The sequence below is a fragment of the Poecilia formosa genome, unplaced genomic scaffold (genome assembly GCF_000485575.1).
Source record: "Poecilia formosa unplaced genomic scaffold, Poecilia_formosa-5.1.2 Scaffold25, whole genome shotgun sequence".
Classification (NCBI taxonomy): domain Eukaryota; kingdom Metazoa; phylum Chordata; class Actinopteri; order Cyprinodontiformes; family Poeciliidae; genus Poecilia; species Poecilia formosa.
The window spans coordinates 1,480,458-1,496,898 of NW_006799964.1; the positions used below are offsets into that span (position 1 = coordinate 1,480,458).

Genomic DNA, 16,441 nt, shown 5'->3' on the forward strand with positions numbered 1-16,441 from the left:
TTTATGAATTTATCTATGACCTTCAAGGCACACTCTGACCTTGCACTAAAATGTATCTCATGTGTCCTTTGTTGAAACCTGAAGTCATCAGCCAAAGCTCTTCTACCACAATTATTTTTTGAGAATTCCAAAAGATTTATTTATTCCTTATTTATTTAGGCTAGTTTTATGAAATTAGTAGATTCAGTTTTATATTCAATAGATGGCGCCGTTGCCCTCGCGCCAGCTGTCCAGTGCCATCTTTGAACGCCTCTTCCGGTTTTTGGCTGCTGCGTCACAGCGGCGTCGGTCGCCCGGGTAACCCAAATCGACAACAAACCTTTGGAGGTGAAGTTACTAGAAACTTCAGAGGAAACGACCACCAGAGTTAAACACGAGCTATGTTAAATTGTTTTTTTTTTTTTCTTCGAGTAATAGTGAATTAGCAATTAACTATTTCGAAACCAGAGTTTTGAAGTATCTCAGAGGTTAGATGTGAGAAAAAAAAAAAAGTCAAACCCTGTGTAAGTTCATTGGTCTTTTACTGCCTCATGAGTGAGGTCTGTGTCCGGGTGGCGGTCCGTATCCGTCCCCTGCTCCGCAAAGAGCTCCTCCATCAGCACCAAGTGTGCGTCCAGGTGGTTCCCTCGGGTTCCGGGCAGGTGAGGCTCGGCTCGGACCGCCTCTTCTCTTTCGACCACGCGTTCGGACCGACAGCCAGCCAGGATGAAGTGTACGAGTCTTGCGTCCAGCCCCTGGTGGAGTCTCTGCTGGACGGATACAACGCTACCGTGTTTTGTTACGGACAGACTGGGTCTGGCAAGACGTACACACTGGGCGGAGGGAGCAAAGGCAAGTTATTAAAAAAAGTCGATTTATTTCAAATGAAAGAAAAACTTAATATAAATGTATTACACATAGTGCGTATTCACTGCTGTTTATTTGAATGATAATGTCCTTACAGCTAATGAAAACACAACAAATACTTTCTCAAATACACTATTAAATAAGATAATCTGATACAGAAATTCGACACAGTAATCATGGAGGAGACTGCATACTTGACACATGTCCAGCAAATAGTCACTGATACCTCTCACTGGTGGGTAAGCCACAAAAAACTCACTGCAAAAGAAGATTCCTATTTACCAGAGTTTTGTGTCCAAGCATATTAATGAAAATTTTCGCTGAAGAAAAAAGTGTGATAAAGAGAGGAGCTTATGCAACAGAAGTGCCTTTTAGAGGATTGTGAAAGAAAACCCATTCAAGAATTCGGGAGGTTTTCATGGCATGACTAAATGGAGAGGCACAGATCCCATGTTGCTTAAGGTCGTTTTGTGAGACATGTTATGCTTCTGTTGGTCTGCTGTGTTTTATCAAGTCCAAAGTGCAGTTAGCATATGCTGGAGCCCTCTTTGCATCCCTCTGCTGACAAGCATATATGGGCATACATATTTCATTTACTAGCAGAAAAAATACTAACTAATGGTTTAATCCCCATGGTATCTCTGTGCTTGATTGACCAGTAAACTAGACCTGCTTTAGGTTTTGCAGAGGCACTGACTGCTTCCATGCAATACTGCGTTGAAACAATAATTCCTCTAAAAGGAGCATAGAGAAACTCGGTTTTTAGTAGCTCTAAGCAATTAACAAGCTTAAGAGTATCAGTTATGAGTAAAAACTTGAAATATATCCGTGTGTGGAATGATAAAAGAAAATTTTGACTGGAATAAAATTAACTTTTTGATTATTTTTAATGAATAGGATATGGCCTGTTTAGTTTTTTTAAATAATTAACACTTTAACAAAAATAAATAAAACCAAAAACTGTATCATATTTCTGATTCTTTCAGACAAAATATTCAAATTAAATCTTTGTCTATATTTTGAAACCTTCTTGCAGATGAAGGAGGAATTATTGACTGTGTAGCTGAGGATGTGTTTTTGTTGCTGGCAAAGCGGAAGAATGACGATAGCATTGAGGCAACGGTGCAGATTTCATACATGGAGCTGTACAGAGAGGAACTACGGGACCTGTTGGACATGAACACCAATCATAAAGAGCTTCTCATCAGAGATGATGAAAAGGGGAACACAGGTAAAAAATATTGTGACCTATAAATATGGCAAAAGAAAAAATATAGAATACATTCATGGAAAGAAGAGATGACAGACTCGTTTGGTTCAAAGATTTTGTGTGTATTGACATGAATTAATCTGACTTTTACCTGGTTGTAAATTTGATTAAATTCAACAGCCAGTAAATGAAAACAAAAGATTTACATACTGTGATTTTAAAAACAGAAATTTTGGCGGCTTGTTGGTGTGGAGAAAACGAGTGTTTGTTAACAGAATATCAGTGAGGAAAGACCCAGTAACCCAAAAGGGATTTCCACACAGTCCATATCCCAGATTTCACAGGCATCACTTGGGATGCTGAATGTTAAAGGTAATCTGTCATCTGCTGAAGGTTCACCTAACCCTGGTCATAAAGCTGGACAATGAAATGCACTGACAGAGGACCCTATGCAATCTCCACAGTCATGAATTTTTACGGCAATGAATCGAAGCAATGTCTAAAATAAGAGGGGCTGAAAAGTTTTTGTCAGTGATGAGAGACTGATAACGTTTTCCAGAAGACATCTGCTTAAAATTGTGGCTCAAAATGCACAACAAGCTACAAGCTATTAAATCATGGGGTACACTTGGTGTTTTGTTATCATCTTTTCATTTTTTTTTTTTTTTGTATACTGCTCTGAAATAACATTTATTTTATTTTTTTAGTTGCTCTGCTGTTTTGCCACTTACTGTGTGGGTTTGCTTAAGCGTGCTTCCCTTCCTACCCTCCTCCAAAACATTGATTTATTGCTTGAATTGTTGCGTATTTTCATATAGTGAAATGTAACTAATTTTGCAGCCTGGTAAAGACCCGGGCGTGCCTTGTTTTTATTTTAGTTGTAGAAGGTAGACAGTTCTTCCTGTCAGTAATACCCTTATTCTATCACCTTCGGTTCACAGTCTGCACTAGTCTCATTAGTTAAAACTGTCTTATTTTCTTTTTTTGACTGTGTTTTCAGTTGTGATTGGTGCCAGAGAGATGGTTGTCACGTCAGCTGAAGAGCTGCTCGGTGCTGTGGAGATGGGAAACGCCCTGCGTCACACTGGTGCAACGGGAATGAATGAGCACTCCAGTCGCTCTCATGTGATCCTCACTCTTCAGGTCCGCATCCGTTCTCACAGCAACAACAACCCACCCTTAAAGACCGTCCGCTCGTCCAAACTCTGCCTGGTGGACCTGGCGGGCTCAGAACGAGCTAGCAAAACTGGAAACACTGGAGCTCAATTCAAAGAGTCTGCACTCATCAACACTGGCCTGCTCGCCCTTGGCAATGTTATTCGCGCCCTCTCCGACCGTGGGCGAAGTCGTCGCGGCAACGGCTGCAGCAGTCCACATGTGCCGTACCGTGATGCCAAGATCACGCGACTCCTCCGGGACTCCCTGGGAGGCAACGCCCACACGGTGATGGTGGCCTGTGTGAGCCCGTCCCACCACTTCATTGCGGAGACTTTGAATGTTCTTCAGTTCGCATCCAGGGCCCGTCACATCCGCAACTGTCCGGGACGAGCACTCTCTCTGACAGATGTTAAATCAGATCCTAAAACCTGCCAACCTGCCGAGACACGATTGGAGGAGCTGGTGTATGAAGTTCAGACCCTGAGAGAGCTTCTGAAAGAGAAGGAGAAGGACATGAAGGAGATGGAAAGGGAGAAAACAAGGGGTGGAGGTGGAGATGGGGATGGTTTCAAACAGCCCAGTCAGATTACAGCGTCCACACTGGATAAGAGGCCGAACCAAGACACAGCTGCACAGTATCTGTTCTTGGCAAAGGAAGCGGCATCTTTGCTTGCAGATATGTCCAAAGCATTTCCAAGTGTTTTGTTCAGGCAGAGACTGCAAGAATGGCAGGAGAGACTGGCAGCTGTCAGCCAGTCACATCATACAGGCAGTACAGACTGCTCAGAGGGGGCTGGGGACCACCAGCTCCATGTAACCAATTTAAACCTGAGAGAGGAACTCCGCAAGTGTCAGGTAAAAAGACAAAAGGGAATTGGTTTAGTTACATTTAAAGTATGCATGTGCATTATAGTCCACTCCTTAAAGTAATAAGTTTTTTTCTCTCTCCATAGGAAGCCCTCCAAGAAAAAAAGCAACTTCTGGAGGAAAAAGATGAAGAATTGAGACGGATTCGAAGAGAAGTTGAGAAACTGCTTGACGAGAAAAGAAACCGAGTTTTAGCTACAGAGGAAGAGAAGGAGCGTTCTCGAATACAGGTGAGAAGAATGAACAGGGAGTTAAATGGCCTGCTTTCAGTGCCTTCTGGTATTTCAAGGATTTTTTTTTATTGTCAAAAAAATCCTTTTGACAATAAAAAATTTTCTTCCACATGCATATTTTTGTATTGATTTTCAGACCGAACAACTGGTGAGTCAGCAGGTTCTGATTGATCGCCTTCGCAGCAGCCTCGTGGCTGCTCGTGGGATGACTCCAGGGGCAACCGAAGAAGCAAGGCCTTCTGGGAACTCATGCACAAGACCCCAGAGTGTTCCTCTAATCACACACAGCTTGCTGCACAGGCCATCCAGAAAGGTATGGCATTTAATCCTAAATGGATATGGGTGTGTGTTTTATCTGTTGCATGCGCCATGTCTGTATATGTTTTTGTTTGATTTGCTGTGTTTGTAGATTCACTCCAGTCCACCCACCTGTTCGCTGGAGAGGGTGATGACAGCTTTTAGGATGCGTGGTCATCTCCTTCTGGCTGAGATCGAGGAAAAAGATAAGGTCTACTGTCCATTCATTACACAACAGGTCGAAAGCAAGGAAAGAACTCAAAATAATCATGAGGAGGAGACAAAAGAGGAGGAGGCAGAAACGGAAAGATCTTTGTGCAGGACAGAATTTAGGTGAGAACCTTTACTATACAGCTTTTTATGCAGTTTACCGTATAAAGATCTATAAACATTTATAGTTACAGGTACTATGCCTAGAAGTGAGGATGTTATTAATACCCTTTTTCCAGTGAAGAAAAAAAAGGGAGAATCGTTGTTTGACTGAATTAGTATCGCAGTATCAGTGTGAGTGTAAACTTTGCAGACACACTGGGTCCCTGCTTGGATGAACAAAATTGTGGATCTCATAACTTCCCGATGCACTCAATTAAAAGTCTACTGGCCAATAGTAATATTTTTGGCCACATTAGTGGAATTTTACTTTCAATATGTTTTCCGTGACCCTTTGGTCTGCAGTTTTCTCTAAAAGCATCAAATTAATCTGAATTTTCTATTAATATTATTTTTGTTATTTTAGGCTTCCTTTAAATCGGACCTGGACAAGCTGGGAAAAGAGACTGCTGCTGAAACCCAAAAGCACTAGACTGGAAATGTATGACGGAAACACAGCAGTACCAGAGTCTTATTTGGTCAAAGGTATACTTTATGTGTTCATTATTTTACATTCTTTCAGTTTACACAGTTTGTGCCATCCTCTCCTTTCTGGTTTCTCTGCTCAACTATCCCATTGACATAAACTGTACCCAGAAGCCGTTTCCTTTTCCAACTTATCAGACATAAACGAAAACGCTGTGAAGAAGGTAAGGCGAGCCAACACTGCTGAAAGAAGAATCCATGAACTGAAGGTCAGCATGCGCTTAAAGGAGGAGCTCATCAAAGAACTTGACACAACTGGTGAGTTAACATGGTTTTATGTTGCTGTATGTAGAGAAATGGAACAAAAGGTTCTAATAGGTTTGGAATTGAACCCTTCTGGGCTTTATTAAGTCTTTAAAAAGGTTTGATTAGTACTTCAAGGTTAACACTGACTCAGATACACTATCAGGAAGTAAATAAGATGAACTTGATGTCTGAACGTGTTTAAATAGATTTATAAGTTAACAGTTTTTTGTTTTTTTTAATAACATAAATAAACCTGAAAATCAATTGTTTCTTACCAACAGAAAGAAAAATCCAAGCAGTGGACAGAGGTGAAATGGGAAACGTGTTGGAGAGACTCTCCATGCAGAGCCAGCAGGTCCGAGCCGAGGTCTACCGCAGCCTGCAGAGCATGAGGCTGGAGAGAGCCAGGCTTCAGAGCAGCCTGAGGGAGCTGGACGAGACCAACAGCAGAAAACCCCATCGAAACAGGGTCAGAGCAAGTCTAAATAACAAAACACGGTCACTGAACATGGCAAAGGACTTTAAATACACCCATTCCTGTCCAAATGTAGCATTTTAATTGGGGAAAATTCCTTAAAAAGTAAAGTTAATGTGGATTTTTAAGACAATCAAAGATCATTTCAGAACTTCAATTATGTCAGAAAATAATATTAAATACAAAGGCACAACCCTGCCAGCATGCCTAGGTGGGCCTCATGTGGGGAAAAGGAGGGCAGGCCATATGGATCCCACATGGGTTTGTCCATTTAGGGCCCATGTGGGCTGTGGCCCTACATGGGCAAACCCATGTGGGGCCATCGTGGAACCCGTGGACAAACCCATATGGTACCCATATATCAGCCCTCCTTTCCCCCACATGGGGCCCACCTAGGCATGCTTCACTGTATTTTTTGTGGTTGATGAGAATAACTTTTATTTTATTTTTTTTATCAGTATTTTTAAGTAATTATTCATTACGCATTTAACTCTTGCACTGTTAAGTGTTTTATAGTTTGTTTTATTAACCAAGAATTTCAGTTTCTCATAATTTAAAATACAAAAGCATTTAATTTTTGCAGGCCATCATTGCGTCGTGGTGTAATGATCAACTTTTTTCTTAATTGAAGTATTTTGTGTTCTTGTGTTCAGGGTTTAAAGAGTTCATCTGTTCCTGAAAACTCTCCCGTGGAAACAAACAGAATGGTAAAGTATTAAACAGACATTATTTGTTCTTAGACACAATTATCTTCTTGTAAGATAAAACAGAAGCTGATCTTCTTTTGTCATCTTTCTTTCTTTCGCCCTTGCATTTCCTTAATGTAGCTTCATGACAGTAGTTGGCTTGAAGAAGAAGAGGAACGGGCCATTCACCAGAGAGCAGAGCTGCAGGAGCTTGGAGAGGAGCTGAAGAGGAAAGTGGAGGTGCTGCAGCACAGAGAGGCCTGTGTCCAACAGAAAAACAAACTGCACATCAAGATGCTGCAGTCCAGTCAGGTCGGCCTCTGCTTCCAGCACAATCCATTTGTAAAAGTGCGTTTTCAAAGCTGGAATTGTTTTGTTTTGTTTTTTTTCTTTAACGTGTTCTCCGAATTCAGGCTTTGAGTCGGGACTTGCTGCAAGTGTCTGTTCAGTTGGAGTCTGTGGAAGAGCAGCTTCAGAGTCAGAGCAGCGTGAGAAAGACCAGAGGAGTTACAGTCAGGGAGCTGGAGAAAGAGAGAGACATGCTGAAGATGAAAAGAGACACTCTGGAAGCCCAGCTGAGGGACAACAGAGTGCTCACTGTGGAGGTAAGACATTTCATGTTTTGATTTTTCTCTATGCTCCTTACGTTATTTTTCATTTTGTTTGATTTATGCTTGTTGTATAGGAGGAGCATTCCCTCATCCAGCTGGAGGAAGCTGTTGAGGCTCTAGATGCGGCTCTTGAATTTAAAAACAACTCCATCCAGGAGCGGCAGAAGCACCTGTTCATCGGAAACTCGCCTCTGCTCGAGTCCAAAGACACAGAACCCGCTCAGCACTGTGACGTTACCAGGAAGCTGAAGAAGCTCTCATTACCTGAGGCCATAGAGCTGTTGATCAAATATTTCAACAAGGCAAGAGGAAATTATCTTCATCATATATTTAATTATCTTTACATGTAAAATATTTAAGGCATAGATTGGGCTAAATTCCCTCCAACAGGGCTGTTTGACACCCTGCATCTCACTAAAATAAAATATCATATATTTTAATTTGCTTGAGTAATTCAGTAATACATGTAAAAACAGAAACTGTGTTTATTTCTGCCAATTTTGATGATTATTGCTTATAGCAGATGAAAACCCATATGCTTTCTTGACAGTCAGTCTCACACTGCATCCATAAAGAGAACATGTCACAAAAGGTCATTCCTAAAGAAGCTGGCTGTTCACAGAGCACTGTATAGATTCACACTGATGGAAAGTTGAGTGGAAGGAAAAAGTTTTTTGTTTTTTTTGTTGTTTTTTTTAATAAGAGATCCACAAGTAACAGAGATTACTGCGTTTTAAATGAGATTGTGGTGAAAAGCCTAATTCAAAGTCATGGGGAGAATCAAAAGTTGCAGACTGTTGCTAGAGTCTTCAAGAGCCTTTTAAGCCACTCCGTAACTGTGTGTTGAGGAGTTGTTTAACACCTACAATTCTGATTCTGGATAGATTTAAGATATGTTTTAACTTTTCTGGACTGTCCTTACAGCATGTTGTCATTGTCCCAGCCTGTGTGCGCACTGTGTTTCTTTAATGCCTCGAATTCACATTCATTTATTCTGTCCTCTGCTTTGCTGTACTAAACCACCACTGTCGTCAACAACTCCAGGTTGTTTGTCTTCGAGAGGCAGAGCGTCGTCTACATTTGCAGTGTGAAGAGCTGGAGCTTCATGCCGGCGAGCAGGAAGCAGCACTTAGGGAGATGGAGGCAGCCATGCAGCGTTTTGCTCTGGACGCAGACCGCAGGCTCACCCTGCAACACAGAGAACACCAAAGCAATGTTCGGCTTCTGCTACAGAAACTTAAAGGTGAGGAGTATTGGTGATATTTTCTGTGAATTTTACTGTTTCACTCATGTTTCCTTCTGTATCGTTCATGTGTTTCTGGTTATTTAGAGGGGATGTCAGGAGAGGCACAACAAGCCATACAAGACAGAGTCCAGCACCTGGAAAAAGAGTTGTTTTTCTACAAAAGCTCCAGTCGGCAGCTGAAGAAGAAGCTCAAAGAACTTCTAAGTGATGCTCCCTACAACGACAATCAGTCCTCACACACACAGGAGAGCAGAGAAAGGCAGGGCCCTCACTTGCTTTTAAGTGCGGATGAACCCAAAACACACTGCGAGGAGGAGGGAGAGACGACACACGTTTCCACCACATACACAAAAATATATGCAGAGGAAATAGAATCTAAACCAGTCAAGCCATCACTCACACAGTCCCATGGAAGGTATACAAGAGGTCAGCCTGAGGCTAGTTTAGAAATGACACCTGTCAAACTGTGTCGCAGGGAGCTGAGGGAGATTCCTGCAGCTGACCTGCAGCTCCTTGGTGCTGCCACTAGGAGGCACCAATCTGTCGTTAATTCAAGCTCTGAGTCGATGATGGAGGACTCTATAGAAGTGCCCAGAAACACGTGATTCTGCTTTATTTTCTGTCTGCTAATTTCTGTGGCAGATTTTGAGTGGATTATATTAAAGGTTCTATTTTGTAGATGACTGATTTAAAAAAAAGATTCACTAAATATGTTGTTCATTTTTTAGTAGTATTGTACAATTTTCAAGTGAGATCATAAAACATTCAAAATGGTAAAAATTCATTATCTGAAAAAAATATTTTAACATGTTTGGGTTGATTTCATATGAAAGTGAAAGTTTTTGTTTTAAATTATTATTTGTTAATTAAATTAAATATTGTACAGCGCTACATATTAGAAGGAGGATTTATCCCTGTCCGTTATTTGGGAGACATAATTATAAGCTCTTATCCAAAGCTGGATTTAAATGCTAAATGTGAAACACGTATTTGTAAATGTGTTAAATTAGGTTAACGAGGCAAAGCTCAGCACTTTACAGTTGAAAGTCTCATAGTTACCACACATTATATGTTTTCCCTTCGTTTCACTATATAATTAGCTCTTCTTTTTATGCATTCCTAATAAAAACTTATGTATTTATGTTGATCTTTTTTTTTTACTAACTTATTAAAAGCTGTAAGAATCACAATGGACTGTTTTGTCTTTTATGGGGTCTTTCCACTTGGAGTTTGCAGATTCTCCCTGTGCATGCATTGGTTCTTTCTGGGTATTCTGACTTAATTCCATAGTGCAAAAATATCAGGTTAATAGGTCTCTAAGTTGTCCATAGTTGTGTGTGTGTGTGTGTGTGTGTGTGTGTGTGTGTCTGTATTGTGTGTCTCTATGTTACCCTGTGATGGACAACATTAGAGACTCACCACTGGTTAGATTTTCACAGCTGTCAACCTTTTAGAAATTTCCAATTGGATGATTGCAAGTGACAGATTTGCAAATTATTTTTTAAATCTTGGAGAAAGCTTACCTTTAGATAACCTTCAGAACTCACACAATTTGTAAATAAATAAATAAATACTGGGATAGACTAACAACATGTACACAATTGTTACAATTTCTTACATATTTACAATGTTAATGTTACGACATTTTATTTCTTTCATTTTTAGTATTTTTAATCAGTCAATATCTAAGGAAACACTAAGATTTTAAGGTCGCAGCGGAGGAGGCCAGCACCAGTTGAAATGTAGTTTCGTGCTGTTTAGAACCACTGGGCTTCCGTACCGAGTTAGACAATCGCTAGTAGCACAACCAACCGCAGCTCAGTTCCCTCAAGACGTAGAAAGAAGTACTTTTAGTCAACTTCTCTTGTCACCGTTGTCTCTGCAACACAGCTCTGTGAGTGTAACACAAACAAAGGCTTAGCCTGAGCGTGTGACGGTTTTGTCGACTTTTTACACTTGTTAGTACGCTAACAAAAACCTGCTAGCTCGGTTGTGTCGTTGCTGCTTCCATCAGCAGATTGTTACTATCGGCAGAGTTGAAGAAAATTGCTGTGATTGTAATTTTCATTATGAATAAAGATTTAGGCGGATATTTTTCAGGACTGTATAAACATCGTTCCACAACATGCATAACTATTTCATGTTAATACTTATTTTTAATGGGACCATTTCTTGTGATTTAGTTTCCCGTTACGTGATGGCATCGTCTGCAATGATCACTGTCCCCACCACCGCCTCCCGGTTCGCCCTGCTCCAGATTGACTCAGATTCGGACTCGGAAACCTCCGAGCCGGGGAAGTCCAACACCAAACGCGGGAGGGATTCCTCCGGGAAGTCCAGACAGGGGAAATCAGGAGCAACAACGGGATCAGGGGCTAAAGGTGGTCAGGGTAGCGAGAAGAAGAAAGATAAGAAAAAGAAGAAGAAGGAGCAGCAGCAGAGTGAGGCGAACGAGGTGAGACAGTCTGCCAGCCATGCCCCCATTTTTTTCTTCTTATTAATCTGCTATAGAGCTGAGCGTCTGACTGCTCCATCTTTGTTTCATTTAACCGGAACTGAAACTGCTCCTCAGCCACAGGCAGGTGTATTCTTGCCTGAAAACATGACCTTCACTCTATAAGCAAAGCAATAAAGAGTTCTCGAAGGAAATGTTTTTAAAAAATTAGGTTTATTCTGTTTTTTGTTTGTTTTTGTACTTGTAGCACCAGTTAAATTGTCATCACATATTTGAATCACAACACAAAGGCCAACAGTCATGTGAAATGAAGTTAGGACACTTAATTAAATGTTGAGTTTAAAAATAAAAAATATCCACATCTTTCTTATTTATCCCTGGGAAATAACTGATTTGTCTTGGTTGATGAACTTTGTCCGTGTTATCTTTGGAAAACTTTAGTCCGCGCCCTCCATGTTTTTCTTTTCAAAGTTTTCCTCCTTGAACACCTTCCATCAAAGTTTAACTTGTGCAAGCACAGTCTGCAGCAAGAGGCCACAGCAGGGATTTGGAAACTTCTTTCATCTTTTTTTTGTTTTGTCTACCTTTAGAAATTGCTTGAACAGCTAGAGCTAGACCTTAACACGTTGTATTGAATGAATGCTTGTCTACTGTTTTTTTTTTTGGACAAGGGAATTGATTATTTCAAATTCATTTGAGATCTTCTTAAATGTCTAACAACCCTTCCTAATGTGGATTGGTAACTTTGTTATCATTAATTGAGACAAATGACCTTTCAGTTTCTGAAACATTTTGGATAAATGTTTTGTCTGTCTTTGCTTTAGCTGCGTAATCTGGCCTTCAAGAAGATTCCCCAGAAGTCCTGTGGCCCTCCGCCCTGCATGACGCTGTCAGGAATAGCCAGCGAGCTCCTGAGCCCGGCGTCAGTGGGCCACAGCTTACCTTCAGAGGGCTGGCAACAGTGGAAACAGAGAGACGAACAGGTTAGAGAAAATGACTTGAAACTGTGCCCTGATTTTGGAAACACACTTGATGCTTATTGGAGTTGAACTTTTCCTCAGCAATAGAGAAGCTTCTGCAGTGAACACTTTTAAAGGATTTCCGTTGTTGCAATAAAAGAGTACATTTGTTAAACGAAGTATACTTGTCCTTAATATTTATATGACAAACTGCTCTGTCAGGGCTAAGAAGTTAGTTTTTTTTCCCCTAAGTTCAGGTTAACATAACCTTCTTTTCCGTGTTTCTGTAGATAACCACAGAGCTGTATGAGGCAGATTTGGAAAAGGCCTTGATTCTAAGTAAACTGGAGTATGAGCAACATAAACAGGTACATAAACTGCATTCACACACTAATAACTGATGAATGCTTGAAACAGGTGTAGATTTCACAGCTTAAAGATCTAGAAGAAGGGTATCACTCCTATTTTCTAAAACAAACTGAAGTTTGTCGTTATAACATGGTAGAATCTGAAAACAGTCAAGAAGAATAAATACTTTTTTTAAAGCAATGTTCAGACAGGAATGCATTATAAGTCAATTTTAATGCAAAGGCTGTTAAAATTGTTAAAGTAAAAAAAACAACACGTTTTTTCCCCATTTTTTGGGCCTGGGGCTTTTTTGGTTTTGCGTTTTAAACCTTGTTGTTCTTTTGACATGAATAATTGGTCATTTGTGTTCATCCGAGTTAAATTAATCGCTACTGGCAGTAATAAACACCACAGATTACTGGTATGAAAACCATAAAAATGAATCAACAAGAGGCAAATGATGTGTTTGTGTCAGCAGAGCAACACAAACGTAGCTTCGCCAAAGTCACGAGGAGGGAAAGAGGGCGGCGTGAAGAAGGACAAAAAGAAAAATCAGCAGGCGAAAGACAAAAAGACGGTTTCTCTGCAGGACTTCCAGGCTGAAGGCTCTGCTGGTGGGATAAACTGGTTCATCGCTTGCAAAATCTTTTCATACGGCTGTGCTTTTATGTCAAACTCGCAACTAACTTGTTCGGTGCAAAAGAAACGCTCATGCAGTTGATAAAGTTTTCACAAAATGTTATGATTGTTTTTACTGACGTCTGTTTTTTGTTGTTGTTGTTGCAGATCAATTAAGTAGAAAACAAGAGGTGAGAAAGAAGATATTTTTTATTTATTTACCTCAATAATTGTCTGACCATCACCAACATTTTTTAACCCCTTAATTAATGTTTAAAAAAAAAAATAAAAAGTAGACAGTTTTTTTGTTTTGTTTTTTTTTTTGACAGGATTCCTGCATTGTGTGGTCTAAAACAATATTGGATTTTGTTTTCCTCAGCTTTGAATAAATATAGAAAAACTAAGTGACCACATGGAAGAATATGTATTTGGACACTTTAGTTTATCTAAAGGATCCATCCATTCAAAGCCTGACCACACTGAGTGTTTTAGTTATGCAGAATAATAAACTACTTCATTCTGCAGCAACTCATTTATGCCATGCACATTTTATTATTACTAAATAGCATCGACAGAGCGAATAGCTTTGTCCTCAGCATGAATAAACAAAACAGAAGCTTGTGTATCTTTCTGTGGACCGTTGTGTTACAAAGTGCTTATAGCTTCAAATCTTTTACATAATTTCCAGGAAACCAGAGGGACAAACGTAGCGCCAGGAATCGGACAGGAGGAACGTTTTTTTAACAAAGTAGAAGATGATGTGAGTCGGATTATCCAGAGGGAGAAAAGATTTGAGCAGTTTGTGAACAGCCCGGGTCAAGAAGTCAACACACCCACAGAACACGAACCGGTGAGGGTAGATGTGGAAAGAAGCACTAATATGCTTTCATCTTTTTATTATAGCCACATGTAACTTAAGAAAGCACTCATTTCTTTTTGATGTGTATTCCCTTCAGGTGAACTTGACACATATTGCGCTTCGTGTGTCAAATGTTGAATTGTTGTTTTGTAGGATCCGCGGGCAGAACAGCTGAAATATGAGCTGGAGAAAAAGGACCAGGAGATTAAGAAACTGAAGAAGACCATCTCAGAGTGGGAGGTCAGACATGGAAACGGCTGGACTGCCGTTGCTCTGAATGAGCTAGAAAAACTTTTCACTTCACAGACGTCTGCTATTTGGATAACACACAACAAAGCAAACTAATACACTATTGTGTGATTGGTACAAATTAGCTTTATAATTGTTTCACATTGTAAATATCACTATTTATGTAAGGTGATTTTAGAAGAGACAAATAAATCATTATAAAAAATCTTGAATACTGAACTATAAAGGAATAAATTAGGACCATCCATGTTTTACTCCAGTTTAAATGAATCCAGTTGCACCGTATCACATCAGGAGCCTTTATTTGCGTCTCTCCCTGTTTGAACTCATCACTAACCACCGATTCTGCTCACATCTCAACTTTACAGGGGAAATACAAAGAGGTGAAAGCAAGGAATTCCCAACTTCTTAAGATGCTCCAACAGGGGGAGAGTGAGTTTATCAGCGCAATCCTTTTCACTCCTCAGCTTCCACTTGCTCGGCCTCCTGTTTCATAACGTGATCAATGTCTTTTTGTAGTGAAAGACAAAGCAGAGATTCTTCTGCAGGTAGAAGAGCTGTTGCACATCAAAGAAGAACTGTCCTCACAGGTTTGTCACGCAGAGGCCAATGTTGGTTGTCTCGCACGGTTGTGCATTTCTGTAGACATAAATAATATTCTTTGTTCTTTTACTCAGGTAACATTATTACATGCTGCTCTTGAACAAGAAAGATCAAAAGTTAAAGGGCTCCAATCAGAGCAACCCAAACATCAGGTGAGGACAAAGATGATTGTGTTTTGTTTCACTTCTCCGTGTGGCGACATGTTTACATGAAGAGGGGGAGCTGAGCTCTGAGTTTAGTGCCTGTAATAATTCACACTGGTCATTAGAAAACCCAATCGCTCGTTTAGGTGCGATCTATAATAGATTACAAACCTCAGACAGAAACCTCATATTGTTCCTCACTGGGGAAATTCAGGTGTACCAGTAGGAAAGTTACAGGCAAACTGGAAACATTTAGACTCGCATAAATGTAAATCTATTGATGGACCGACCGCTGGCTAACGGTGCATGTTCCTCAGTTGTCTTTTCTTTATGTGTTCACCTCTTTGTTTTTATCCTACACTTGAATCATGGAGAAAAATGCATATTTATGTAAACTAATTTCTACCATCATCCTAAAGTAATTATGTGGGTTTTCTTTTTTTTCTTTTTTTCTGGTTTGCAGGGAAACAAGAAAGGGAAGAAAGGCTCTGAAGTGGATCAATGAAGATTTCTGAAGGAGGAAGAAAAAAATGAACAGAAATAAGAAAAATGAACAAATTAAAAAAGTGATGCTGATTATTAAGGTTCTATTTTTATTTCATTTTTTTTCCCCTCTTATTTTTATTTTACTTTTTATAGTCTGACCGTCAGCTTGCATGTCCCATTAAATACACAGAATATACTCCAGATGTGGCATGCTGTATTAAACAACCAAGTGACATTTTTTTATTTTATTTTTTTTTTAATAAATTGAGTTCAAAGTCTTTTTGGAAACGGTTGCTCTGCAGAGCCGCAGCATCTCCAATGCTCCAAAAGCTGTGTGCCTCTTTTCATGGATTCTGATGCCAAATTGACAGATTGAAATATACGTTAATGGGGGTGGTAGGCTGTTCTTGCTCACTGTGAAGTAAAATAAAATACTTTTTCAGTGAGATTTTTGGTGTCTTTTTTTAAATTATTATTCTTACATTTTGCAAAAAAAAAAAAAAAAAAAAAATTAAATTGTGAAACCATGGTTCTCAAAGTGTTGTTCTGGGAACACTCATGATATTGAGAGTCGTCTAATGATACTCAGGAGAAACACTGGTGTCTATTAATTGCAGAGAAAAGATTTTTAAAACTCCTATTTTGAACTAAAGCGGATGGAAGTGAACCAGTAATGAGTGCTGGTAAAAATTTATTTCTCTTCATTTCATAGTTTATAACATGACTGACACATTCACAAAGGTAATGTGAAGGATTTATTGAAATACAATTTTTAAGCTTATTTAAAACATTTTCTTCTACCGCTGTTGTCACCAAGTTTTGTATGCAAAGCAGCCATGTTAGATTATGAGGTCAGGATTTCCAACTTTAACGGGCAAACCAGAGAAACCCGAAGAATTAAATTAAGTACTTAGAGTTTATGAAGTTTTTTTTAACATAAATATCCTCCTAATTAAAAATAGAGTCAAAAAAAGAAATTAAAGACAAAAAC

At 39.7% G+C, this 16,441-nt stretch overlaps 2 protein-coding genes across 4 annotated transcripts; both read left to right on the forward strand.

The window, feature by feature from the left end:
• The first annotated feature begins 209 nt into the window (after window positions 1-209).
• Window positions 210-9,920, forward strand: LOC103135392 (kinesin-like protein KIF27). Of its 2 annotated transcripts, none has more exons than XM_007548072.2 (15): window positions 210-831; window positions 1,883-2,077; window positions 3,057-4,069; window positions 4,168-4,311; window positions 4,451-4,627; window positions 4,724-4,944; window positions 5,348-5,466; window positions 5,578-5,724; window positions 5,994-6,181; window positions 6,841-6,894; window positions 7,015-7,185; window positions 7,287-7,478; window positions 7,559-7,786; window positions 8,529-8,727; window positions 8,815-9,920. In XM_007548072.2, exons 1-15 carry the CDS (start codon window positions 531-533, stop codon window positions 9,333-9,335), a joined length of 3,870 nt encoding a protein of 1,289 aa, XP_007548134.1. In that variant the 5' UTR covers window positions 210-530; the 3' UTR covers window positions 9,336-9,920. The 2 variants fall into 2 exon arrangements, with proteins under 2 accessions (XP_007548134.1, XP_007548137.1); XM_007548075.2 differs by having other exon boundaries at window positions 212-831; window positions 5,605-5,724.
• Window positions 9,921-10,378: 458 nt separating this feature from the next.
• gkap1 (G kinase anchoring protein 1) lies at window positions 10,379-15,898 on the forward strand. Of its 2 annotated transcripts, XM_007548077.2 has the most exons (12): window positions 10,388-10,624; window positions 10,914-11,185; window positions 12,010-12,168; window positions 12,435-12,512; window positions 12,971-13,106; window positions 13,279-13,301; window positions 13,799-13,960; window positions 14,123-14,209; window positions 14,587-14,650; window positions 14,738-14,808; window positions 14,896-14,973; window positions 15,428-15,896. In XM_007548077.2, exons 2-12 carry the CDS (start codon window positions 10,928-10,930, stop codon window positions 15,467-15,469), a joined length of 1,158 nt encoding a protein of 385 aa, XP_007548139.1. In that variant the 5' UTR covers window positions 10,388-10,624; window positions 10,914-10,927; the 3' UTR covers window positions 15,470-15,896. The 2 variants fall into 2 exon arrangements, with proteins under 2 accessions (XP_007548140.1, XP_007548139.1); XM_007548078.2 differs by lacking the exon at window positions 12,435-12,512 and having other exon boundaries at window positions 10,379-10,624; window positions 15,428-15,898.
• Window positions 15,899-16,441: the final 543 nt, after the last annotated feature.

What these genes read in the sequence shown, in the direction of transcription:
- LOC103135392 (XM_007548072.2), top strand. Translation starts at nt 531, where the DNA reads ATGAGTGAGGTCTGTGTCCGGGTGGCGGTCCGTATCCGTCCCCTGCTC. An exon ending in CCGTGGAAACAAACAGAATG is followed by an intron (nt 6,895 to 7,014) that starts GTAAAGTATTAA and finishes TCCTTAATGTAG; the next exon opens with CTTCATGACAGTAGTTGGCT. An exon ending in AGATGCTGCAGTCCAGTCAG is followed by an intron (nt 7,186 to 7,286) that starts GTCGGCCTCTGC and finishes CTCCGAATTCAG; the next exon opens with GCTTTGAGTCGGGACTTGCT.
- gkap1 (XM_007548077.2), top strand. Translation starts at nt 10,928, where the DNA reads ATGGCATCGTCTGCAATGATCACTGTCCCCACCACCGCCTCCCGGTTC. An exon ending in AGCAGAGTGAGGCGAACGAG is followed by an intron (nt 11,186 to 12,009) that starts GTGAGACAGTCT and finishes TCTTTGCTTTAG; the next exon opens with CTGCGTAATCTGGCCTTCAA. An exon ending in CAGAGCAACCCAAACATCAG is followed by an intron (nt 14,974 to 15,427) that starts GTGAGGACAAAG and finishes TCTGGTTTGCAG; the next exon opens with GGAAACAAGAAAGGGAAGAA.